Source organism: Falco rusticolus, chromosome 5 (assembly GCF_015220075.1).
Source record: "Falco rusticolus isolate bFalRus1 chromosome 5, bFalRus1.pri, whole genome shotgun sequence".
NCBI classification, from domain to species: Eukaryota; Metazoa; Chordata; class Aves; order Falconiformes; family Falconidae; genus Falco; species Falco rusticolus.
The window spans coordinates 55947970-55975236 of NC_051191.1; the positions used below are offsets into that span (position 1 = coordinate 55947970).

At 39.9% G+C, this 27267-nt stretch overlaps 1 protein-coding gene across 3 annotated transcripts in view; it reads right to left on the bottom strand.

Moving 5' to 3' along the window:
• EP300 (E1A binding protein p300) overlaps window positions 1–27267 on the bottom strand; it is a 65805-nt gene that overhangs the window by 6733 nt on the left and 31805 nt on the right. The window contains exons 7-28 of one of the 3 annotated variants that reach the window (XM_037390577.1): window positions 26294–26387; window positions 25827–25961; window positions 25275–25392; window positions 24597–24771; window positions 22417–22494; window positions 21437–21546; window positions 20808–20963; window positions 19263–19748; window positions 18588–18776; window positions 17528–17684; window positions 16634–16752; window positions 15117–15356; window positions 14464–14552; window positions 11937–12017; window positions 9380–9436; window positions 7865–7942; window positions 6724–6791; window positions 5125–5275; window positions 4648–4794; window positions 4105–4218; window positions 2182–2347; window positions 1347–1511 (exon numbers count right to left, since the gene is read on the bottom strand). In XM_037390577.1, the coding sequence (XP_037246474.1) occupies window positions 1347–1511; window positions 2182–2347; window positions 4105–4218; window positions 4648–4794; window positions 5125–5275; window positions 6724–6791; window positions 7865–7942; window positions 9380–9436; window positions 11937–12017; window positions 14464–14552; window positions 15117–15356; window positions 16634–16752; window positions 17528–17684; window positions 18588–18776; window positions 19263–19748; window positions 20808–20963; window positions 21437–21546; window positions 22417–22494; window positions 24597–24771; window positions 25275–25392; window positions 25827–25961; window positions 26294–26387 (3173 nt within the window). The remainder of the gene's footprint in view (window positions 1–1346; window positions 1512–2181; window positions 2348–4104; window positions 4219–4647; window positions 4795–5124; window positions 5276–6723; window positions 6792–7864; window positions 7943–9379; window positions 9437–11936; window positions 12018–14463; window positions 14553–15116; window positions 15357–16633; window positions 16753–17527; window positions 17685–18587; window positions 18777–19262; window positions 19749–20807; window positions 20964–21436; window positions 21547–22416; window positions 22495–24596; window positions 24772–25274; window positions 25393–25826; window positions 25962–26293; window positions 26388–27267) is intronic. The other 2 variants (XM_037390578.1, XM_037390579.1) reach the window with 2 other exon arrangements.

Sequence of the window (27267 nt, forward strand, 5' to 3'; positions counted from 1 at the left end):
CTCCCTAAGCTTAAAATAACTTTGTCAGGATGAAGCTTCCAGTGAACATGACTATCACTTCTTTTGAGAGTACAGTTTATTATTGCCCCAGTTTCAAGAAGTGAAGCATGGGGACAATAAAGAGTTAAAAGTATTTTTAATAATAAAGGTTAAACAGTAATATGCTGGAAGCTTCCCCCACCACAGGATTTTGGGGCCCAACTTCTGTGAAGTGTTGAACCTCAGAGACAGAGCTAGGTGATTCCTCATGACTGGTTTCTAGTACATTAGAGATGGGAACTTGCAGATAGGCCAAGTGGAAAATAAATGTTTAAAAAATATCTTCCTAAGCAAGAAGTTAGTTAAGTTGCCCAATTCCCAGGTTACTCTTGCACTTCGTTTATTCAAGGTCCTTGAAAGGAGGTATCGCAAATTGCAGCACAGGAGAACGACAAATTCCAGTATTAATGTTAAACCTAACCTTTTTGATCTAAAGGTCTTTTAGGAAAAAAATTAATTCTAAACACCAACAAAAATCTGTTATGTAATACAGTGACAAAGCAGCAGCATTTGAACAGAGTTAACTAGCAAGTACTACCACGTGATCAAAACTACCAACCTTATCCTAGGTTCACCACCTCTTGCATAAAAGCCCAGAAGATCCAAGGATAGGCAGATGCATAAATTCCACATCTGTTCATTTTCAAATTTATTGTTGAATTAAGAGGCATGCCTTTTTTTTTGTTGTTGTTCTTTGGGGAATGTGAAAGCAGAGCTGTTGCACCGTCTCAAAAAAAATTGCACAAAATACCAGGCAAGAAATTTCTCTAGTTTAAGTAGTGCAACAACAGTTCAGCAGTAATTTGTGCTTCAAATTATGCCTTAAAGATTTCCACTAAGAAAACCTACATAAACTACTAAATCATAGTGCTCTGTTACTTTCTCAGAACATTCTGCTAAGATTGCTGCTATAACACCTAAGTTAGAAAAGAGCCACTATTCAAAAGCTAAAGCTTAAGGAAAAAGCTTCAAAACTTCCAAGTCATAGGCTGAGGTTGCAGCATGAACATTGGTAACAACTGGATTTTAGCAGCAAGGTATTCAACTAGCAGCTATTTCAATCTAATTAACTCTGGTAATTAGTTAGCTTTATAACCTTAAGAACAGCCACTGCTCAGATGAACATAGCTTAGTGGTATTTTAACAGATGTCAATTATAAAATGTAAAATCGAAAAACTATGAGAGTGAAACTAGAAAAAGGTGAAAACGCCCGTTAAGCAAAGTGCCTAGATCCCCCATTTTTTTAATTAGCTATATGTAGTCACAACTTTTACATTACATCATGAAAGAGTGGAAGCATTCTTACATCCGTGCTTTCATTACTAGTGTTTTCTTCTCTCTTTCGTTCTTCTTCCTCTTGCTCTAGTTCTTTAATGCTCTCCTCTAGAACGTTCGGCCAGAAATCCCCTTCGAAGTAAGGTAGCTCTTTTGCACTTGTTAGACGATCTTCTGTCGCCTGCTTAAATATATCCTGAAAAAGGAGCAAAACATTTGGTTACCACTATTACAAGTCACATAAATAAAGGCAGCCTTTTCAGTAAGTGATGAAAAAAGGCACCAGCAGATCAAAGGAGAGCTTAATATTTCAATTCATTTCATGAGAGCACATTTTATAAAGTGCAAGTTTAACACTGCATCAGTTACAGACAGTTAGTCACATCACTTCAAATATTCCCACTCTGAAGAAGTACATCATTACCATGTGCTAGACTTCAATCTGCATACTTACCAAATGGGACAATATAATCACTATACTGTCGACATTTGGTAAAGTCCTAATAATTCCAAAAATTTTACATACTTCTAAGTGCATCAGCAGCCTAATCCTGCAATTTTATTTATCACTTGAAGATTAAAGATTCCATACATTTTCTTTGTATTAATGAAATGTGATTTGCTCTCCCTCACAGTATTCCTCAAGAATGTAGTTTCTTCTAAGGAATAATTTCAAACCTCTTGCTGGAATGATTTCAGAAGCTACATGCTTTGAAGAGAGTATATTTTAAGTCTGAACTTTAGTGCTCGGTTAGCTTAACACTAATACAGTAAACTCCAAGAAGCAAGCACAATGTGTAAGGCAAGGAAGAAAGCAAGACAAGACTGGACAACACCCCCAACCCCCAAACACATACTTAACAAACCTTGTAATCATGGACAATGCGCTCCGACACAGACTTGTCCAGCATCTTTTTGTACCACTCTTGCAGTCGCTTGGGTTTGGGTATCTTTTGGTCAGGAGGATGGCAGTGGAAGATGTAGTCATCTCCTTCACTCGGTGGGCATGCCCAGATATGTCCAGTAGTATACCTAGCATCGTTAAGACACAAAAAAAAACACCCAAAAAGGTACATTCGGGCTCTGACGATTAACCCTAGAGCCTGACCTCCTCTCTGCCACGAGATGGAGCCACCACAAAATTGGCTGGTGTTACCACATGGACAATAATTACAGCTCTCCAGGATTTTAATTCTAGTGTTCATTTGGCTTCATTCATGCGATAGCATTACCATCTTTTTACTATTTTTTTTAAAACTCAGCACTATATGTGGAATAGTGTATATGAAGTGTGCACGTTTTCCAGTCTAGATAAAAATCAAAGCCTGATACAGACCTGCACTTGCCACCTCCCAATTAACTAAGAGAAAGATGAAGGCTAGGTATTTCACTAGTAAAAGCCAGCTTTCTTTTTTCTTGAGACAATGCAGTCATTTGCTATCTAGCAATGTTTTAAAAACAGACTTAAACACACAATTCACTCTTCTACTGTAAATCCTCTGGTTTTTAACTTTGAGGATCAGTTTTAAAAGGTTTCACAATTCTCTCTGTGATTAAATAGTCACCGTCAACCTATGCTTTTGGGTGTATAATCTAAATACTATGAAGACAGATGACACCCAAACAGTAGCAGCTGCAGAGAATATAATACCATAAAGATCACTTCTTCATCCTCAGTTCTTCTCTGTTAGTTTTTGAAAAGAACTCCAGTAGGAGGAATAATCAGATCTCAAGCTAAATAACCCTCCTCGCCGTGTTGAGAAACAGCTCTGCAGAACCCTACCCAAACCCTAGGAACTGCAGCCAGTTATTCCTTCTGCCTGAGAAGGGAGAGATGATGCTGCATGACCAATATTATTTTCCCAAAACAAGAACCTGATGTTACCCATTAGCACAGGAAATGGCATTAAGTAAAACTAAGGCCTAAGTTCTATGCAGGAATTATACAGACTCACAGGTTAGAAAACGCACAATAAAAAAAAGGAGAAAGAAGCCTTAACATATGCCTTTGAAGTATTAAGGAACATGCCATCTCACTGAGGTACTGAAGATAGTACCACCCACCTCCATTCTGACTCCCCTAATTTTTCTCATGCAACTACTCTAAATATAGTACCTAATAATTTCTTTATGAATAACTGTCAAGCTACACCAGATACCTCTGACAACAGATTGTTTACTTCACTGCCTTTTCCACTTCAGTAATCATGGTCTTTTAACTTCCACCTTTCTCATTTCTCCAGCTGTACTGTGTTGTCTTTTGTGCTATCCCAAGTATACTCTCTTCCTTCTCTAACTTTTGAGTTTCTCACAATTTTAACTACTCGTTCTAGAAGGGATTTCTTAGTGGCCTTATGCAGCTATTACAGAGTTAATCAGTACAGACAGAATACACGTACCTTTCTCCTTAGAAACTTGGGTAAGAACTTACTCACAAGCCCAAAGTAATGACCTGATTAAAGCAGTGGCATTACACAAGGACTGCGCTATCAACAAGGCCAGCAAGATTTTATGGTCCAGCTAAAAAGGCTCACTTTTTCTACTTAGGCTCAAGTAAGTTTTATGTAAGTTTGAAAACCTAAAAATACCCGAACCATAAGCCTCTCCTGAGAAGCCTGCAATCCTTTTTCGTCTTTTTCTCCTTTTCAACCATACACAGTTGTTGCCAAGTTATTCTTTACCAGCTGATATTTAGGCATGATATTCTGCACAATAGGATGTGGTAATTTCATTTACAGTAAGAACTACCTAGCACAAATGCTGCACAGAAGAAAACAAAGAATACTTACCCTAGTTTCTTGACATATTCTAGATATCCAATTAGTATTTCATGATAGACAGCAGTCCTCAAGCATTTAGGGCGAAAGAAATGAACACTGTCAAGGTAAGATATATACACTCGCCTAAAAAAAAAAAACCAAACAAGGCATGAAGAGAAGCACAGATTTAAAAGTAGTTCTAAAAGTTTATTAATGTTATTTTAGACACTTGAATCATCCAATACAACAGCAATCTTCAAAACCTGATACTAACTTACCTCTGGAAACTCACAGCTTTCTCTTGATATCCTAGCCTCACGTCTCTAAAATTATCCAATGCCTTCCTTGAGAATGCTGACAACCGATCCTTAAGGCAACGCTGTCTGCCAGCCAGCATCCCCAGTAAGAAGCAACTCTAACTGACATATTCCCTATAGAAGCACTTTTGTTTCTAGAAGCTAACACCACTGTCTTCACATATGCAACACTGAAGGTCTGTATAGGACCTTCAGAAAGTTCACCTGAGACAGTACCAAAATAAAGTACAATAAAAACTTTCATGCAGCTCCTCACCTTTGATTGGGTGGAGGACAGTCTGAGCCATACTCCTGTACATGCATCCCAAAGAAGCACAAGTCTACACCATCAATTTCCTCAAAGGCAAAAAGCGCTTTTGTTCGATAAGGGAAAGACTCAGCCATCTCTCCGTTGTCTACAAACCTGCGAATTACAGTGGATAAAGAGGAACACCAAATATTCACATATTAGAGAATACATGTCAGTAGGTAAAGGCAACAATGACAAGGGCTACTGGAAGCGTAATTTTAGCGCAATTTAAAAAATATGCTTACAGACTACCCAAAATACAAGGTATTTACTTTTTACTACGAAAAAGATGACACTTACCACAGCTAATTAATATGCTGCTGCAACATGATGCCAAGAACTGATCAGTGGTGAGGTTTTGCATATAACTGTCTATTTTTTTCAAAATAGTAGCACATAAGTAAATTCAAATAGCTTCCACCTCCTCCACTGGAAAGAACATACCTTGCTTTCATTCCTGGCTTTACTTCAACAGTTTTGTCAGATGCGTGTACCACCCTAACTGTAACCTCTCCTGCCTCAGGGTGATTCTGTCGTCTTAGGAAATCATTGACTCTATTCTCCAAGAAGGTACCAAGTCTTGTAGCTGGTAACCCTGCAGGAGAAAAATACAGCTCTAAATATATACAAAATTGAACTGTTCAAGTGTGATTTCTCTATTCAGATATTAACTGAAAAATGACTCAATGCATGCGGTGTATTATCATAAATTAGAGCTTTATCTTTAAACACATAATACTTCTAGATAGGGTGAGCTGCTCTCTACCTGCAGGCACATTTATGCTTTATATATTACTTAAATGAAGAAAGAATCTGTATTTCAACCCAATTTCTATCTGTCTTGAGAGTCAATCACAATTAAGGCTCCTCCTGAATAGAAGCTATTAATTACTTAACCTGTATTACAAAACACTGCTCTCAGACATAGCTTCAAGAGCAGACACTGCATTTGGAAATATATTCTATCAAGCCACACTAGCCAAGTTAGCCTCTCCACTTACCAAAAGAATGTATTTCAATAATGGAAAGAACAACTAAATACAACTGCATCTAAGTAGTGTAGTTAGAAGCTTTTAATTTTCAAACAGTCTTCATACAAAAGAAGTACAAGCATTTAGCTGACAAAAACCTAAAGCTGAAAGGGAGCGTAAGATTTCTGCTGTAACAGGGCCTGTCTCGCTGCTGTCTGTTCCTTCTGGTAGAGTTGCAGATCTGCCAATCAGCTTCTCATTTTTCCAATTAGACACCTTTCAGTAAAGCATCTCTATACAATGTTATGTATGCGATACATACAGGTTGCTAGAAATAAAAAATGATAAAAACTGTGAGAGAACCCTTGCATTCTTCCTGTATTCTTGGTGAATCTAGGGAGTTTTGATTTTGGAGATTGTGGAAGAAAAGACTCAGATGTTAAAACCATTCATTGAATGGTTTGCTGAATCTTGATGCTACTGGTTGGCCAGGGATTTTTACTTTTATTTTAAGCAGAAGTGTAAATACTCACTATTTGTAAGAAGTACACCAACCTAAGAAGCTTCTGAAAGACTTATTTTGACTACAGAACAGATGGACAATGACTGCACAAATTTCCTCCTACACTGCCTTCAAATCAGCTGCCTTGATCAAAAGGAAATGTCTATAGAGTTTTGTCACCATGTGATGCAACCTTTATCTCCATCAAAGCTTTTAAGACCAGCAATAGCCATGGTGAATTGAAAATGTTATCATAAATTTAAGTTAGACTGCAGGCATAAAGAAACTACTTCCCAACGCTATTAATACTGCAACTGAGATAAAAGGATGTGTATCTTGCATTAGCAGTGCTCTAAAACAGGACATTAACTCTCTACAACAGACTATTAACCTATGACAACACCTGTGAATGCAAACATTCTGAACATCACAGAACTTATGTTCAGACCTGACCAAAAGTATCCTCTAACTCAAAAAACCTGAAATAAAATTACAACAAGCATAAAAGCCATCTCTTTCCCATTCTTAACAATCATTTAAGATTTGTTGGTGCAAGCGTCAGAATCTTACTTTTAGCAGAGAATTTATTCTCTTTCCTGGTGCGTCCTGTTTTCTTTAGGCAGCCATCACAGACAAAGCTGAAGCAAAAATAGGAGAAAGTGAAAAACCACACTACGTGAGACTATAAAATTCCTTAGCATCTTACCATTACAAGCAAAACCTTTCACCAGATCTTATCTGGTCTGGAGAATATCTTAACTGAAATTTGAAATAAAAAGACAGCACAAAGCACGGTGCCAGCAGAAACAGCCCAACTGTTTCAGAGCTGTAGAGGAGAATCTAAGCTGCAGAGCATGCATCTCCTGTCAGTCACTCATGTCATCACCTGTAAGCCCAGGAAACGGAGTTTCCACTGGCAGGTCTAACAATATTGGCTTAAAGTATTCTTGGAACAAACAGTCTCAAACTGCTGTCTCTAATGAAGGGTAGATACTGCAACACAAAGCAAAAGGCTGATTTATTTTTTTTTCTCTGCTAAATGCTGAAGTACACTGCAGCATGAAATGACAGGCAAATTCTCCTTCAGTTACAGGATGTCTACCATCTTCTGTAGCAATACACATAGGGCAACAGAATGGAAAAATTCATAGCTTTCTTGTCAAGAAAGGGAACATTAAAGCTCTTAGAGAGCTTTATCTACATATAATTTATCAGCCTTTTTAAAAAGCTTTTAAAGCAATCAGAAGAAAACCCAGTATGCTGATCAAGAGCCATGAGTATCTAAAGAAGACTAGGTTGTTTTTCAGATTTAATCTGATCACTGAAGTAAAAAAAGTTAATTCAGAAGTTAAATTCTTTAATGGTTACAAATTTTTTTGGAAGACTACAAAGCAATGGGATTTGTACAGAAAATAGATCAGTATGAAGTTGTTACCAGAATTAAAACCATCTTTTCATGAAGTACTAGTATCTTTAAACATAAAAGGCCCTCCTCCGCGCTAGAAACATTTAAGATTAGAAACAACTTCACACACAACACAGTAAGATATGTCTAAATTTGATGTTACCCTATAGATTCTGTAATATTTTCAGGTGCAAATGCAACTTCTTCCATTAGATACTCTTAAATATAACCAATATAAGGAAGTTTATATGCTAACTCCAGTAAATCTATCATACGCTTTCTACTTAAGAAGGAGAAATTCCTCACCCAGAAGGCCAGATTATTTCATTGTGAAGAACACAGATCTGGTGCATTTTTCTTCCACACTCTATACATTCAACAAATCTGTTGAAAGAAAAAATGGGGAAAGGGAAGCAAGGTTAGTAGTATCATTCCTTGCTTGTATATTCTGTGATATTTTATTAGAGGAGCTGTAGCATTTTGGCTCTTGAGCCTATTTTACCATAGAGGACACATCTGTGCTGAGAAGAGCCTCCAGAACTAATTAAGAATCTGTCGGCTCAAGTCAGGTAGCCTATGCATGGACACATTACCATTTGCTTGCCTTACTGCGATCCATTTACTTTTTAAAAGAGGAGCCCTTTAAGGATAAAATCTGTAAACTGCTTGTTGCTATAATGAAGAGAGGAAAATGGATTCAAAGGTGTCAGAAGAAAAGAACCAGGACAAATAGCTGGCTGGCTGTTGCCCCACTATGCTTGAAGCCTGGGGTACATTGACAATATACTGCAGGGAGGAGGGAAGAAAACAGAAACAATATCAAAGTCATTTTCAGAAGACTAGCAGAGATTTAAGGACAACTGAGGTAAGTAACATGGTCTGCTTCACAGATGTTGGTGAATATAATTCTCTGAAATACTTAAGGTTGCTTCACGTATCATGACAATCTGACTCCTTTTGAGCATGTCTATTTATAACAGTCTGGAGACTTTGAATGAATAGCTGTCATTTATGTAGAGCATATAGTATTATACTGTAACTTAGAGCCTAATGCTAGAGTACAAGTCTATCTTCATTATAACAAAGGGAAAGAAAAGTCATGAATCAAGTTACTATTCTCTCCTTCCCACAGCCCTTGTAAAACAGAAGAACTGGCTGACCCTTATGCCCTCAGAAGAATGGTGTGGGAAGAAAGAGTATGTATCCTTTTTGCTCATTCATTTGAGAATGAATATAAAGTCTGCCGAGTAGCAGCATAGGTATATAATGTAGGACCATGTAAAGTGGCTTCAGAAAGACCCTCAGGAATATAAAGAAAAGCAGCTGAGTCATCATCATCATAACTTTACTGAACATCTACAGTTCTGCTTCCAGTGCAGTGTAGAACCACCAGCTGATTCAAATTTAACAACTTTTCCTTCTACTACAGCTGCCTGTAAAATATGACAACTAGAAAAGCCAACAGCACCAAAAAAAAGCTACTGCCAAATAACTCTGTTCTGAGACTTGAGTGCTTGCCACAAGAGGGTTTCAAAGCAGAGTTACCTGTATCCATCCTTCTGTTGAACCCACATTCAAAACAATCAAATGCAATAATTTTGGTCCATACATACTGCGTTACATATTTCCCAAGTACAACTGTGGTGGTTTGGGTTCTTGGCACAGAATGCCAGATAAGCTGCCTACTGAGCAGGCCCTGCCGGCTAACAGTGCTACATGAAAAACATTGAAAAATAAAGCTAATGGGGAACGAATAACGTGTCTATTACAAAATAATAATAACGGAATTAGGATCATTCGAAGCATGACAGTATTACTTACAGTTCAGGGTCCAGTGTGTCATTTTTCCTTTTTGAAAACTGTTCTTTGTTTATCGTGCTATGGAGAAACAGGCAATAAAACTCAGTTTTAACATAAGACAACATACATTCATGCCATACCATACATATCCACAGACCAAGACAAAATTCGCAAGCGGATTTTTTTTGAACACTCACTGCCACTACAAGGAAAGGAGTTGCATTTCACAAAGTGACAGGCAACTAAGATATATGCCACCCTTGACTCTGCCTATGGAAAAGATACTTTTCTATGGGACAACAGCTTGTGGAGAACACACTGCTCCCTTACTCAGTCTCACTACAGGATATATGGTAAAACTTGCTGACATTCAAGTTTTGGACCAGTCTGACCAGCATTTCATAGTGAAAGGACTATTTGATACGCACTTCTGATATTCTGAAGGCAGAAAATTCCAATTATCTTTGATTACTGAGAAAGGTAGGTTATCTTATTTCAGATTCCCCTAGCCCTCCTCCTAGATTAACTTCAGAGGGTAAATTTCAGCTTCCAAACCCTGCAAATCCCAGCCCAGCTCTTACTCTACACTATCTTTACCTTCCCTACAGCATTTGCAAGGCTAGAAATTCCATCTTTCTGACAGTCCCATGTATCTTTTATATCAATCTGGTTCGAAACAGTCCAGAACAATCATACAAGAATACCCAGATCTGAGAATTTACCCTGAAGAGGGTGTTGTATAATGTAAGATCAGTACGTGTGTCTCTGAGAAGCAATGACAGACACTTGATCCAACTTGCATGAGGTGTATTAACCTTCCCATCCTTTTATTTCAGTATTTATTTTTAAAAGTGCCACCTGCAGAATACTTCAAGCTCCTTATCAGATTGAGGGAAGTTCTATCTCCAAATTATGTCAAACTTTATTATAATATAGTGCATAGAACTAAACAAGACCTGACATATATATTCCTAGTCTTTTTTGCTTTTGTTCATTTTAACTACAGGTTGTGGGAAGAGAGGAACGGAGCAGGCTCTCTATGCCCCAGTAGAATGATTTCTTAAGAGAAAGCCTGTAAGCAGGTGAGAGAACATTCAAAAGTGTATCTGCTCCTCATGCACAGCCTGTAGCCTCTATTTTCACTACACCCAACCAAGATTTTACACCAGCTATGGAAAAAACAAAACAGAACACCAGGAGCTGGAATTACTTTCTTACTATTGCTCCTGTTCAAAGAGCTTTTGATTCTTTTAATTGTTTAAAAAAACCCCTAATTGTATCCAGCATCTGTGTTTCAAATCTCATGTAAAAATCAAACACACTATGCTACCTTCTACTCTGACTCAAAGGCCTGTGGCAAACCATTCCAACTGGTGTATGAGAAAGCCTGTATTCTCTCAGCAGCTCAACAGAAATTTATTTATACACAGATTACATGTATCTAGATACTTCTCTCCTATGTACTTTATATCCCATTAAGTTATTAATTATATATTAACAAAACTGGACAACGCTGATTAAACTTCGGTCTTTGCTTCTACTAGAGTAGTAATTCATACCATCCACAGGGACATGGCCCATTGTACTGACCAGTGCACAAACATTATTTCTTCCATTTCCCTTCCTGAAAGGCATAGGTACTCTTCCATCTTCCCAAGCCCTAATGGATTCTTTCACTACTTTTCTAGATACGTTCATCAGCGCAACCAGGATTTGGTAACGTGATGCCGAAGACAACTTCTGTTTTCAGCACAAGTTAACTTAGCCTGTCCAATAATCAACTTCCACAACTCTCCCCCTAGCTTCAGACTTTAAGTTCCTCCCTTGCATCTATCCACAATGTTCCTGCAAGGCCCTCCCCTAAAAACCTTTCTTCAACAGCTCAAACAGTAACTGCTTGCCCCATATTTGACCCTCAAGGGGGGTTGCTTAGTCTCCCAAAATTCTGTTTCAAGATTATTTTTGGGGGGGAGGTGCAAGGAGGGTACAGCAGAATGAAAGACTGTCCTAAGAGTTTGCCACCAGCATGGAAAAGGCAACTAAATGCATGCATAGCCTTTTACTGTGATCTCCTCAACAAGTGCACAGCATTTCTCAAAAGCAGATTGGCACTCCAACAGTAAAATATTTGTATGGCAAAAGGAGGTTGCTTGCTTCCGATTTGGATGAAAAAACAATCTGAAGTTGAATGCAAGTTTTATAGCATAGCCAACAGAAAGGTACATTTGACTATTTCAAACTATACCTGTCACCTACTTGCCTGCAGGCAGGGTTATTTTTCTGTAGTAGAGTACTTTCACACTTTTTCAGAAAAAAAGTGATTCTCTTCTTTCCCCTCTACTGGTATAATTGCAGTTTTAAGCACCAAGTCCTTATTTTTCAGTACAGTTCAGTCAGTCCAGATTTTAAAGAAAAAAATCTACAGCACAAGTCCAGGCTCTTATGAAGAATATCTCATCTACCTTTGGCCAGCCTACAAACAGGAAGGGTTGCCTAAAACTAAACTTGTTCCCTTTGAGAAAGTACTATAGGCCACGACACAGCTTACGAATGCACAGGTCAAACACAAATAACTCACGTCTGAGGTTGTGATGGGTCGTCTCCCAGAGAAACACTCTCCCCTTGGATTTCGTTGAAGCACTTCTCACAGAAATGATACCTGTCAGCAAGAAGGCCATATTTGGGTGAACTGCTCCGTCCACACAACACAGCCCAAGTCAAGCAACGAAGCCACCAATCACAGCAGGCCAAGGAAGGGACAGGAGCAGAGAGCAGGTCATCAACGGCGACAAGGATATTCAATGATGCAGATTTATGGGCCCCACATTGTGTTTGGTTCGTTTGTTTTTTTGGTTTGGTTTGGTTTTGGTTTTTGGTTTTTTTTGCGCAATCAAAGCCAAGTGCAGACAGTGACAAGCATGAAGAAGAAATAAAAAAAATAACACACAAAAACAAAGAAATAGGGGTTTACAGGACAAAACCAAAAACACAGAAGCAGGACAAGACAACACAAAGCAGAAAGCCAAGGCAAAGCACAGATTAGCATTAAATCTCTCAAATGGGTTCACAAGCAGCAAATGATTAAAGCAAATTGAACAAGAGTATTCCATTTTAGCATACCCATACCCTCTTCATTTTAATAATCCATGCCAAGTACAGCAAAGAATTAAAATGAGAAAGAGGAAAGAGCAGAAGGAAGAACTGCTACTCTGACTTGTACATCAGCACAGCAGTTCTGTTGGCAGGAGGGTCTGCAGATCAATGGAAGGAAGATAGTCTTCCATCTTAAGTGTGTAAATGCTGAAAAGCCACAGGATTCTCTCCCACTTGAAAGGGAAAGTTAAACATCAGAAGGCTTCGAGAACAAAAAAATGTCCTCAAAAATCCTACGGACATCACAGAACTGTCAAACCGTGTGTTAACTACATACCTAACATGAACTACATACATAATAGTCTACATAGATATGATTTTGCCATAGTCCAGTTGGTGTGTAGAATAGTCCAGGCATCAATACAGCAAGCATTACAGAGAAGATTTTATTTATACTTGAATAAAACAGTGATTAATTCAAGATTCTACCCCAGCCCTCAAAAATGTTCTAAAACTGTGGCCTCTCTGTTACTAAGGTATGTTAACTGAGTGCACAAGACATCTAAAAATAGAAAGAAATAAAATTCAAAGTTTTTTAATATAAAGCCACACAAGCCAACAGTACAGCAGCTGTTAAGCTAAGACGACAGGTCTCAACCTTCTCTCCCAGTTTTCATCTGAGATAATGCAGAGAACAGCAGTTCTGGAACTGTACATTTCAGACCACAGACATATATGCCATGTGTGTATATAACGTAATTTACAAGTGACATATATGCACCTGTTACAATAAAAATATTCCCTTCTAATGTTTGAAAACATGTAAAGCGTGTCAGATATTCAAAAAATAGTCTTTTGGTCCATCTAGTGCTTGCTCATAGACAAACATAAGCAGAAGACACTGACATGATATGAGTAGCTCTACACTATGCAAGTCTAAAACTACAATAGTTATTATTGGATGCTATGACCTTATTTTCTACTACTTCACTCCTAAAAACCTCCATTCAGTGCAATAAACCTTTATGAAGACTAAGAAGGTTAAGGTATCTCCTGTAGCTCTTTGGTTGGTTGCTTCCACCTAACCAGGTGCTTAAAGAAAACTACAATTCTTGCAAAATTTTCTTGGCTTTCAGGTAAAAGCCTTAAGTGTTTTTGTTGTTCTGCAGGGTTTTCCTGTTTAAGGTGTTAGAAAGAATGGAGAGCAGGAACTAAACTCATGGAGGTGCCATAGCTTGGAGGTAATCAGCCCTCTGCCCTAACAGGTGCATTCTGGTGACAGGCCATAGGATATGGGAATGTTAAAGCAGGCATTTCTCTGCTTCTTCCTGCCTTGCTTCCCCAACTGGCAAAGAGATGCCTAGTGAGAACCCTTCTTCAGAAGTCAAATGGGTTTAAATCCTTTAATAAACCCCAAGTCAAAAAAATTATTCAAAAAGAGCCGTAGAAGTGACAGCACTTTACAGAGCTGCCGACAGCTACTGCAAGACAACTCAAAAGAAACTTCAGGAGAAAAAGCAAGTATCAATCTACTGAAGATCTGAATACACAACTCTTCCAGTGAAGATTTGCATCACAAAAATAAGTTTGCTTTTCAGCGTTAACATCATGAGAAAAACAAAGACTTGCCAAGTATAGTATGTATTATGAGCATTAACACACTCGCTGCATAGTTTACTCAATGTTCTGCGTGAAAAATACTGCTGCATAGTAGGAAGCAAAGACAACAGACTTGTATATAGAAGATATAATTAACTGCAGGATAAAAATTTAGTAAAACATCACGTTTCTGCAAACAAAAGAGGAAAAGCAAAGGCTGCAGTGAACTTCTGCAGAAAAAAATCATTAACACACAAGGAAAACTACTCAAGGGCACTTCGAGCAAGTTTTTATCTTAAAACACATAGGTGTACACATATAAAGAGGGTGGGGTGTGTATGTAAATACATGCATGCCTTTAACAGATGGATTGCAGCATGCAAAAAACCGCACCAAGTAAAAGTTTTCCTTACCTGTTCTGGTAACTGTAGTAAGTGGCATCTCGAGGAATTGTGCATAGCTGTTTCCCATAGCAACACAAAGTCTGTGGTGAGAACTCCAACTGCAAAGAGGAATGGGTCCTCTTAGTACTCGTACATGTTGTCACTTGCGCTCCATGGGAAGCAAGTGTGACCCAGACAACGTTCATTTCCACCTTACTCTGAGCACACATCTGACAGTACAGCAAGTGTATGAAGTGCTAGTCATAAAGTGTTCAATGGGCTGTTATTCTCAAGTTAGCCCTTCTCCAAAGATGGAAAGCATATCAAAACAAGACAATGGAAACACACAGTCTCAATATGCAGTGAAATAGAGAACACTTCTTCTGCAGTAACAAAATGACATCTGTTTAATTTGCAATAGCAAACAGGTTCACCCTAGTCAAAATAAGCCTTCAGTTACCAACTTCCGCCCCAAGGGCTCATATACAAATAGATGATTTAAGCACTAGATAGAATTAGAAGATCCATAAAAACCTCAAAAGCAGATTACTCAGGACCGCTAAATCCTGGTAAACTTTCAAAATTTTTGACACACCATAACTGCTAACAACTGCAGCTGCTGTGTTTTTCCAGCCTTCAATACAAGGAAGCAAGCAGCAGACTAAAAATACATATTTTCTTACCTTTCTTCCACAGCAATAACCAAGGCTCTGCATAACTGGGTCAATTTCTTGCTCAAACACCTCTGCCAGTTTGGAACAGTACTTATATACCCGGGATGTTTTGCGGTTATACAACCAGGCATTATTGAACATGAGCCAGATGTCATCTACATATTGCCACGGTTCCTGATACTGTCCTGTGTCTAGCTTCCTCTTGATAGTAGAGAGGTCCATGGGGTTCTTCACTATGTCAAAATAATCCTGCAAGAATACACAGCATATCAAAACACTACTACAGAACTAGGTTGTGACATGACAGCATGTACATTCTCAGCATATAAATTCTTATGCAGTGTATCAAGAAAAACAGGTTCCTCCCTGACTTGATTGTCAAACTTCTTGTGACATACAATGAAGTCTCTAAATAACACCGTATCACTCCCCAGTGCTTTTTTTTTCCTCATTATTCCCTTATTTCTCAGGCTCTATTACTCTTCCACTCCTGATGAAAAAAGCCACTCTAATTTTAGTCAGCAAAACAAGTACTACAACAAGTAGGAAATAGCAATGTTTCTACAGCCACTGTGACCTGAGGATATGCACATGAGCATTAATAGATAGCTCCTGGTTTATAGTAGACCAGACAACCTAATAAACAAAAAGAAACCACTTTATTAGTTGATAAAAGATATCATGCCTCCTCTAAATAATGCCTTTTTCCTATTCCTTCCTCCCTCCCCCCCTCAGTTATGGGACCACTTCTCCTACAAAAGTCCTCAAAATGACAGCCAATTGAGAGCCTGTTAAAGAATATCAGCAATATTTATACCTGCTTTGAATACAGCAGGCCTTGAATTTCTGCAGTATCTATCCTAAAACACCCACACCAAAACCAAACAAAAAAGCCTTTCAGGCAAGAAGTGTTGCTCAAAGTACCTAAAAATAGGACTTCTATGTATACATATTTGTGTATAAATAGTACTTCTGTGGTCAATCCAGAAGTTTAAAAGATAAAATCCTTGAAGGATAGTAATGTCTTCTGAAAACAATTCTAAAATAAGCAGAAAATTCAACCTAAACAAGAACTAGAACTTCCAACGTCTCTTTCCTTGCTTATAACAGATTATTAATCATTGGTGTGTTTTTGTTTTTTTTTAAAGTGGTCTTGATTGTCTTAATGTCCCTTATTTCAGCGAAGTTTTCTATATGATGAGAAACACCTATGGAATTCAGCAACAGAAGCATCACAACATTAAGCAACATCCATAAAAAGCCCACACAGCACCAGGGATCTGTTGGTGATCACTTCAATGTATGGTACACCTGCTTATTTATCAAAAGGAACACAGAGCTTAAACTTCTGAAAAAACAAACTTTCCTAAGTCAGACATTGTGTGTCTCACTGCCTAAGCTAAACCTCTTCAAATTCATCAATATAAAAATGTTAACAAGACAGACTTAAGCTGTTCTCAAACAGGTATGCCATAATACGGTAGTTCTGAATTAAAGCCAGAAAAGGATCTTGCTAGGATACTCACAGGAATTCCTAGTAGCTGGGGATCTACAGGCTGTCGAAATGGAAGAGACTCTGGATCCTGACGGTAAAGTGCCTCCAGTGTTGGCATAAGCGCCTGCCGTAACTCCTCTGGCTTGAAAACTTTGAAAACCAATCAACATTAGAAAGATAGCAGAAACAGCTGTAAGGAAGAAACATGCTGGAAAAGGTGAGGTCTCTGAAAGAGACTATAGACAATGGGTTTAAGGTACTTAGCACAGTTTGTTTGCCCTCTGCAACACTGAGCTCTGAGGAGAATATTAAAATGATCACCTAGACCAGGGGTCCTCACACTTTTTCAACAGGGGGCCAGCGTGCAGATGCCGTGGCAGGCAGTCATCTGCAGCTGCTTGGTTTCCCCCCCCAACCCCCGGTGGGGAGGAGGGGGAGTTCTGTAAATACCGGGGGCTGGATTGAGGACCCTGGGGGGCTGTATCTGGCCTGCAGGCTGTAGTTTGAGGACCCCTGACCTAGACACAAGGAAATGGTCAAGATATTAAAGAATATCTCGGGGGTTTTTTATCATAGGAGGACACTGCTAAATTTAATAGAGCTAGTTTACATTCCAACAGCCCCTCTCTGAGGTCCCAAGAAAAAAATAGTCTACAAAATCTGTAACTGATTAGTATTTCAAATCTCTACTGTACTGACAGTTTTACTGGGGCTTAATGTCTAATACTAACGCCTTAAAGAACCAACCTAAAGCCAATTACAAGCACATTTTACGTTACTAGATATTTTTGTCCAAAAGCCATAAAGAACATCCATACAAGCCTACTGATTATCAATGAAGATAGCTCAGGTGTTTTTTTCCCTGCCCTGAAGATTACCCTAGGGAGATGCAGTGAGTTTCAGTCAAAACAGTGTTCGTGCTTACTTTTTTTCTTAGACTGCCCAGCTGCCGGAGAAGACTGAGTAGCTGGAGTAGCAGGTCTTTCTTCCCCCTCCGATACTTCAGTCTTCACTTCAGATTTCTTCTCTTCTTGCTCCATTGGGTCTGGTTTACACTCCTCCACAACTGGTTCTGCTTTAAGCTGGAAAGTAGTTTGGAGCCTGTCACTTAGTCTCCTGTGTAGTCACCCACCCATGTTCCTGTCTTTCAAACCTATCTGGCATCCTGCCCACCACTCTGCCCTAGAATTAAGAGCACCTAATTTATAGTCAAAAACTTGCCTAAAACTTGAGCAGATGTGCTAGAACAGATCTTTAAACACTGCAGTAGTAGCAATGATGAGCTGCTAACCAGTTTTGAACCGCAAGCAGACACACAGGTACTCATCAGGCAGGTCTGAGTCTCTCGTACACAACATGACAAGCTGTCAAGAGCCCAGTAAAGCACCCCATCACGTACATACAGAATTATAAAATCATTTAGGTTGGAAAAGACCTTTAAGATCACCAAGTCCAACTGTAAATCTAACACTGCCAAGTCCACCCCTAAATCATGTCCCTAAGCACCACATCTACACGTTTTTTTAAACGCCTCCAGGGATGGCGACTCAACCACTTCCCTGGGCAGCCTGTTCCAGTGCTCGATGACCCTTTCAGTGAAGAAATTTTTTCCTAATATCCAATCTAAACCTTCCTGGCACAACTTGAGGCCATTTCCTCTCATCCTAATATCTGCTAGACTAATATTTAACAGCTGCCAGTAACACCTTAAGGACTGACCTGAATGCCCTCTTACACTGGCATTTACCAAAAAGCCTCACAGCTGCAATCACATTATCATGGTCCTTCCTGCAGCCACTGGCTTCTACCACCATTTCACCAGACCCTTCTTTAGGAAGGAGTAGGGGAAGATGACAATTAAAACAGCAGCAGGTAGCACCTACAGCTCTCATTGAACTGTGGAAGGAATGGCTAACATGGAGACAGAAAGCATCTAGCAGCACTAGATAAAGCTATTCTACCCAACAACTGGCTGACAATCTCACCTCAGATTTCTCCTCCATTTGCAGCTCTGTTTGTTCTGGTTCCCCTTCATCTGTTTTAATATCAATTTTCACTTCCTGCAAGGGTGGCTGCTGCTGCTCTGGAACAGTCTGCTGAGAGTTCACCTCTGTGCTGCTTGTGGATGGGGGATTGGATACCTGCCCATCAATACTTACAGCTGGCTGTGAAAGCTGAGGGAACAAAACTCACATTACAAACAGGCTCCTAATAAAACTTATTTTTCTTTCTGTAATCTACCTTTTACATATACTAATTTCCACCAAATTTAAATGCACTCTAGTCCTACTTGCTTCACCTGAAGAACATAGCACTGCACAACACCCAACTACAGAAAAACATGCAACAAACATGCACTGGAAGGCCTGGTACACAGAAAGTTAAGTACTGTTTCCCTATTGTACACCACCACCATGCACATGTAGACATAACTAAAGACTTCATCCATGCTTCACAGTGAATTTCAAAACATGCACTAGAATTCTGAAAAACAGTCCCTCTCTGGAAGCACCAGATTATCTATAGACTTGTCTTGATGCAGAAAAGGTTACCTCCCAAATGCAAGAACACCCTATATTGATATTAAACATGCCAGAAGCTACCTCCATTATCACAGACACACAAAAAAATAAAAAGACCAACTGAAAATTAAGCCTTACACTTAAAACATTTGCAGGAAAAGCACAATCAAAGTACTTCCTTACAGGTGTTGTGGGGTGCTGAGGCTGCAGCGGTGCTGTTGGTGTAGGAACAGATGCAGTCGTGCTCTGCTGTGACAAAGGTTGCTGCTGTTGCTCTGCAGAAGGGGTAACTGGAACCGGAGGCTGGACCTGTGGAGGCAGCTGTGCCTGCGGAGGTGTTGGAGTTTGCCTTTGAGGGGGGTGCATAGTTTGCGACTGTGGTCCAGGTGGCATTGCCTGAGGAGCAGGTGTGGGGGCAGTAGTGGCAGCTGCTGCTGCCTGCTGTTGCTGTGATCCCAAGCCTGGGGGTGTGTGGTGAGGTGTTGGGGTTCGACTAGGTACTGGGGAAGGAGAATTTCGGTGTATGGGAGGCTGTGGAAGAGGTGGGCAGTGAATATGGCTCCCTTGAGAACCTGGAGCCATTGCAGGAGAATTCACAGGACAGGAAGCACTGGTCATTTGTGCCTGTGGGAAAACAAGTACACATTTGCAATGACTTGAAATAGAAAAGAGAGATAAATTGCTGTCAAATGGCTGCTTTCTCACAGTTTCTGGCATACTTTAAAAAAATGTGACAAACTATCTGGTTTGTTTTTAAAAACTTTATTTCAAAAGGAGAAATGGTCTACTAGATTTATTTTGCTCCACACAAACATAAAGCTGTTTTGTAATTTATTTAGCTCTAAAAGAAATTTCAGTACAATAACTTGTACTTTTTGATATATTTAAAGACTGACACACCTACACTACCAGTTCACAAAACATTTCTTTCTAGAATTGCAGATTTGTACATCCTGAATATGGGAAAATGCACCCCAGTGAAAAATTGCATTCCAATACTTAGTGTGCCCATGCCCCCCCGCCAAGACTAGAAACTGAATTTATCATCAGAAATAAAAGTACAGCTGTAACTGTACCATTATAAGATTACAAAAAAATTGTATTGGTCAAGGAAAAAAGCTGTCACTCCACAATAATCTTGCCTGCAAACTAGGAAGAAGCATCAACGAGAAGCAAACTGACGTTCCCTACTTCTTCCTGGCCTGAAAGGTTCTTGCTGAAAAGGGAGAGGGAGAGGACAGAAAGGAAACTGCTAGACTGTAGTAGTGATAACCCTCCTATCCCCCAAAGCCAGCAACACACATTGGTCCTGGATAGACATGCCTTTTTATGACTTATGCCAGCACCTCTTAATTTCTCAGGCTCTGCTGCTCTGCTGTTCAGCATGAAATTCTTAACTACTGCATGCTGAGTAACAATTTCTTCTTTGTTCCATGAAAACAAACTTTAAAAAATTCCTTTGTCACACTTAAACTTAAGCCTGAGAACATGCCAATAACGTTTCACTCTTGCCAGTCCCAGAGCTATATCAGGAAGATGCAGAGTCTCGATAAGTGAATTTGGTTGACTACAATTCCAAAAGTAACTTGAAAAAACAAGTTGTTCTCCATTACTACCAATTGAACAGTGAAACCAGTATATGACAGCGCCCACTGACACCACTTGCAGAAATCAGAAGCTTACTTGAGAAACTGGTGTCTGATTGCCAGGCTGAGTCATAGGCATGCTTGCTGTGTTCATTCCCGGTGAAGAAGCAGGGAACTGGGTCTGTTGTAGAAACTGGTTCTGACCAGAAGGCTGGCCAACTCCTGGCTGCTGCATACGTGAAGGAAACCCCATCTGTTGGAAAAGAAAGGAACTGATTTCACAGTGTGCATACACCCTCCGCAAATTTTAACATAAAACCCCCTTTATCTTGTTGCAGAAATAGATGCTTGCCACTTATCTGTAGGATACAACATGGAAAGCGTTGTTATAGCTCATCTCAAAAGAAATTATGAAAATTACCCTTATAAGCAAAGGAAAAGGATATTGAGTTCAGATTGGGACTGTAACTTAAGATTTAGTTTTGCTCCTTGTTTTAAGGATGCGACAGCACAAAAAGCCACTTAATTTTTAGGCAATTTTTACTGCTAAGATGTAAAGGCTTACCATAGACCAGAGAAATCTTTCAGTGGAGATGCAAAAGGAGGAACCAAGGGTCAAGAGAAAGAAGAAATAATGCTTGATTTTTCTAAATTTCTTTAATTATTTAAAGGAAACCACAGCCAAGAGAAGCAGAACTGTGAGCTCAACACAAAAGGCACACTGACCTGGTTCATGGCCCCAGCCTGGCTTAGCTGTCCAGGGTGCTGAAGAGGAGGGGTTTGCCGGGGTCCCATCGGTGACAGCTGCATGTTCATCTGGCCAAACTGATTCATTCCTGTGCATTTGTGCCAAAAAAAACTTATAAACAAAGGCCTGAAATCTCCTTTGGGTACCATTCAACATTTGGAGAAGAAATGCTGTCACTTTCTCCCTAATTTTGTTTTCTAGCAATCAGTTTTCAAGCATGCGATACTATAATGGAAATACTTCCTCCTATCAACCAGTTACATGGAATAATTTTAATTATAAAATGTAGAAGCTACCACACTCCTTCAGAATACAGACTAAAGGTTTTTTTCCCCCTGAAACACGTTTCCATTAACTGTTATCAAAGCTCTTCTGAAGTTTGAAAACTACTGTAGTCCACAATAACCAATAGTGTACATCTACTGCTGAAGATCAACCTTCTACAGAAAGTTGTGTTACCTTAATTATGTATTAGAAATTCACTTACTGAATCCCAAACTGAATCTCCACTTCCTTAAGTACTTTGTATGCTGGCTACAATACTTCTTGAATTTGTAACAAAAGTTCTGCTCCTGCCTTCTGAGCAGTAATCCTTGCCATCTTCCCTCTGCCACCAACCTGTCCTCATCTAAGCTGGCTAAGTCCAGTGTGCCTGACTGACCCCGCTGTCCTATGTTCACTTACATGATCTGAAGTTCCAAAAGCATCAAGTTCTTTATTTAACAAAGCAAGCAGCTAACATGCAGCTCAAATTCACAAGATCATAAAATGCTATTAGATATAGTTTTTTATTCTCTTATATATATAGCTATCTAAGTATTATACAATATAGATAGCTATTCTCTTTAATCAAATGGGAAAACCACAGGTGAAACAAGGGCTATGACACTTCAGCAAGAGCTGCCCAGTTCCAAGATTCCTTTAAAATAACAGTAGCCAGTATTCTTCAAATATTTACCTGGCTGTGCCTGCATGCGATTCATCATCTGGTTTGGCACATTGGCACGTATTAGGGCTGGATCAGGAAGAGGACCATCTGGAAAAAAAGATATTGGAATAAGACCATGGCATTTAGAAGACCACCAGGTTTTATCCATCAAACATTTTAGTAAGAATTACACAGTAAAACCCACGTGTTAAAAAAACATAAAAATGTGCAGACACAGTCCAATAACTCTAAACACCCCTCAAGAGACGTCAAAGCATTAAGCAAAACCAAAGACTTCCTTGAAAATATAAGCATGTCCCATTGACAGAAATATCCTCTGACAGAGTCAGCTTTCAGAAACTGATGACAAATTTTAAGTAGGTTAGCAAGGTTCAACAACAAACCAAGTAGATCATGAACATTCCAAACCACAATAACTTCTACAGACCACTCTACACTGTTACTGCACCTCCAGATTTAAAACACTATGAAAAATACTCTGTTGCACCACATAGTTATGAAAGCTCTGAAGTTTCAGAACTACTAGAGTACATAAGTAACTGCAAGTGTAGTATCTGCTGCCAAACTTTCTACAGAAGTTACAGCAAATAAAGTCACAGCATCAACATTTAAAAGTCTTTCTTAGATCTTAGTAATGCACCTTGGTACACCCTATTTTGACTTCAAGCATAAAAAGACCTAGAGCTGGATTTACCAAAAGACATCCAAATTTAAGTAGGAGAAAAAGAACTCCAATGAAGATTCTTGCAGCATATGCCTAGAGCTACTGAATCTTTCTGCAGGGTTAGCGAGGGGGGGGGGGCAGGAAAAAGTTTTTTGTCTCCTCAGTTGACTAATTCAAATTTTAACCTGATCTTCTTAGGCAACTTATTAGTCACTGACAGCTATACATTTGTTTCCATGAGATGCCTTAAGAACTGCATTTTTAACTGTAAAGTATCTAAGAACATGAAAGAATCATGGGGAAAACTCCCTTTTCTTCTGAGAATGAAGCTCTCAGAAGGGAGTTGGCAGGGGGGTGGGGTGTGGGTGGGCAGTGCTCTAGAAAATACGTTTGCAAAACTTGCAGTTAAAGAAAGACTACTTCAGTCTCCAAAGCGATTAGTCCAGAATCACAAAGGGAAAAAAAATATCTTGGAAGCCGACTGTGGCTCAAATAGTTAATAAAAATATGATTTAACTGTAAAAGAGAACTAAGAGTATGGTACGCAGTTTTATTTAGAAAGGTACAGTTTAAGATCCTGTATTTCAATTACTTACAGGATTTAACTGGAAATACAAGACTGCAAGGTCAGTAGATGCCTCTCTTCACTTTCTAACTAAAATTATCACCCACAATACCCGTTTTTTCTCTTACCCAAATAAAAATATACTAGATACCTGACAGCCTACAGTAGTTTGTCCCTTCCTAATGGTGTGAATCAACATTACACTCTTTAGAAGCATGATAGTTTTGATCATTAACCCCTTTCCAAAGTAAAATTTTGTTCTAATATACAAATGCATGGTTAACAGGGATAACAACAACAACAACTAATTGTAATGACTGGTGATTATGATGATGATAGTATTAATAATCTATTTAGCATTAGGAAGGTCAATTCAAGTAACAGAACTACTGTGAAACAGAAGACAGCTGCATGAGGACAGAAGTGAAATCTGGTTTTGATTGCATGCTTGAAAGGCCATTTGTCTGAAAAAACTAAACATTTCATGGAACAAGCACAATCTAAACTTTCAAAGGCATAAATACCTAAGCACACCATCATACTCTGCTTTGAAGCAACAGTAATAGCGATGATCATTTTAAACATCACAAAACTGAAAATTATGAAAATATTTCTCTTATAGTAACTGAAGTTATTGTTAAATTAGTATCAGTAGATTCTAACTGTAGCAGTAAGTTCTATAATGTTAAGGATGCAACTTAATCTCTGTTCCCTCTACCATCCAAGTAAGCGTAATAACTTCAATTTGCTCAGAACACTACATGTTTTTAGATAATCCATGGTAATTTACACATAAGCAAAGCAAAGGTTTTGCAAGTACTTCTGAACGAAGAGGAGAAAGTTCTGTCTAACTGTGAGTAAGCCAGGGACCTGTGGAATAGCAAAACGATCACCAGCCCACCAAAATGACAGTACAGGATACCCCTGCACCAGGCTAGCCAGTAACCCAACCATTCTTACTTGCAGACATCCCTGGCTGGGGCTGTCCCATGTTGGGCCCTTGGTTCATGGGAGCCTGTGGCATGCCCGGAGCATTTGGGATCATGTTTTGCTTCTGCAGCCTGGTTCTTCGTTTCTCCTCCAACTCCTTCTGAATCTTATAGATCTTCTCTGCTAGCAAGTGATAGTACTCTGCCTGTTGGGGAGGAATACAAGTCAGAAAGGAGGTGACACACACAGCAAGCAAAGGCAACACGTCCCAGTGATCCAAGCTCGGAAAACAGCTTTCCGTGCACACATTTTGGCTTGGGTCCAGGGTGGCTCTCCCTTTGCAGGGGCTGCCGGGCAGACAGGAGGGCAAAATAGGGCACTGCCGGCAGCCATGAGACCAACACCAGGCATTCCTCTTCTCGTGTCCAACACTTCTTTGGGAGAACCACAGTGGAGAGCTTTGTGCTGCTTTCAGGGGACTCCGAGAAGCGTCAGGCACAGCACACCCCAACAGGCACCACCCTGACGCCCAGCACACCCAGGCAGAAGCCTGCAACTGGCTGGTTCCCAGACCCCAGCTGGCAGCCCCCGAACACACGCCTCCTCAGCCTGGGAGTCTCAGCCCTGCTTCCCCTCCTCTTCCTCCCCAATCGCTATGGGACCAAGGCAGAGGTACACACGACTGGACGACAGAGGGTGGCATCTCACCCTGCTATTTGCCGATTCATACATATCCCCCTCCACTTTCCGAGCATATGCCACCAGATTCTCCATACGCCGATCCTTCAGTGCTGCAGGGTCAGGAGTCGGAAATATGGCTTGGACTCTGAAAAGAAAGAAAGAAAAAAAAAAAAAAAAAAAAAGAAAGAGATGCACAAGTGATCAGGATGACCCCGGGCCAGGAGGACATCAGCACTAACCCCAGTGACCTGAACGCAAAGCAGCAAGCAAACCTCCTGACAGACTGAGGCACTGCTCCCGCTCCTGGGGGACACTGCCCTCGTGCAGATGGCTTGAGTACAGAGCGGGACAATTCTGCTACCACGGCCCCAGACCAGGAGATGCAGCTCCATTAACAGCCAGGAAAGCCAGAAAGCACCTTTCAGGCTTCTGCTTTCCCTTCTCACGCACCCTGACACAACTCCCTCCGTGCCCCTTAGGTTTGGGAGCTGGGCTTCCTCCTGCCCCACACACCATCACCGCCCAGCTCAGAGGCAGCAACTCCCCCAACAGTAGATTGTTCTGATATGAGCTACTCACAATTTATGAACAAGGTGGTTTCGAAGATCCTGAGTAATGTCTTCATGCCACTGCTTTCGAATTCCAGTATTGGATGGTTGAGCCGTTGGCATGGCTCCCAAACTGGCAACGCTGGCACTTTCACTCATCATGGGGCTTCAAAAACAGAGCAAGAATTGAGGGCAAAAGTCTAGCCCAAGCTTAGTCATCTTACAGTCATAGCCTCTTTTAGAATAATGTTAGGACAAAGTGCTAGTTCAGCCATTCCCTAATCAATGGACAAACTCTGCAGAAACAGCTGCACAGACACCAAAACAACGCCGTGAAAAAGTACATGCTGTACTACCCAAGGATTTGGAAACCTGCAACAAAAGCTACAAAATCCAAAGGGAGAGATAGCCATCAATGGCATTTACCCCACTGTTTATGCAAGAAGTGCCATGAGATCAAAACAAAATCACTGGGGTGCAAAGAATAATTCAACTTACTTTTGAGAATTCATTGTTGAATGCAACATTGAGTCAGGCAGCAGATTAGGGGCTTGAACCCCTACTCCTCCATTCACACCCATTGGATTTGCACCTAGAAAACAGAAGAACAAGTCTTCTTAAACAAAAAGCCCATTTACTTTGCAAAATAAGTAATTGCTCGGCAATAACAAAGGTCTAGACTTTCAACTACTTTGACTTTTGTGAAGGGCATTTAACTACCTGTTGCTGTCTTTACCCTTTTCCTTTCACCAACTTAGAAAAAGTCTGAGGCACAGCACTGGTGATGACCAAGTGAAGCATCAAACCATATTACCCCTCTGCCCATCTTCTTGAACTTCTCAACGAACAAGCAACTTCAATTTGCTGCAAACTTTACGTACCAGAGACCCTTCCTGTGACTCCCTAACTAAAGATTCAGCATTACCAACCACTTCTGCTTTTTTTCTTTAGAAGCGCCTGGGTTTTCTTGTCATTCAGAGGCTTAGGATATATATTCACAAAGGCTTCACAGACTTAAAACGTCAGCTACCGCCTACATCTGGCAAGATCCCCTCTCACCCACTCCATACTTAAGGATCCTACAACTTACTCCCATGTTTGTACTAAGAAGGAAAATCTGACAACCCTTTGCAAGAAAAACCTCTACTGCTTTCCTGCATCACAGATCTCAATCACCATAAATAGTCAAGAAAAATGCAGCATATTTCTGTCTGCAGCTTCTGAATAGATCACTTTGTGAATTGATGGCAGCATGAAAGCTGTTAACAAGCTTCACATGTATTTAGGACATCTGAATCCTATAGAATCGGTATTTCAAGCAAAACTAAAACACTGCGTACAAGAGAAGTCCACTGAAATTAAGTGTATCAAGCCTAGTATTTACCTCTAATATCACAACCGAGTGTTTAATGGTCTTTTCATAAAGCTGCCTCCAGCCTCCCTTGCCTTAGCCACTTTCTTCCCAAATTCAC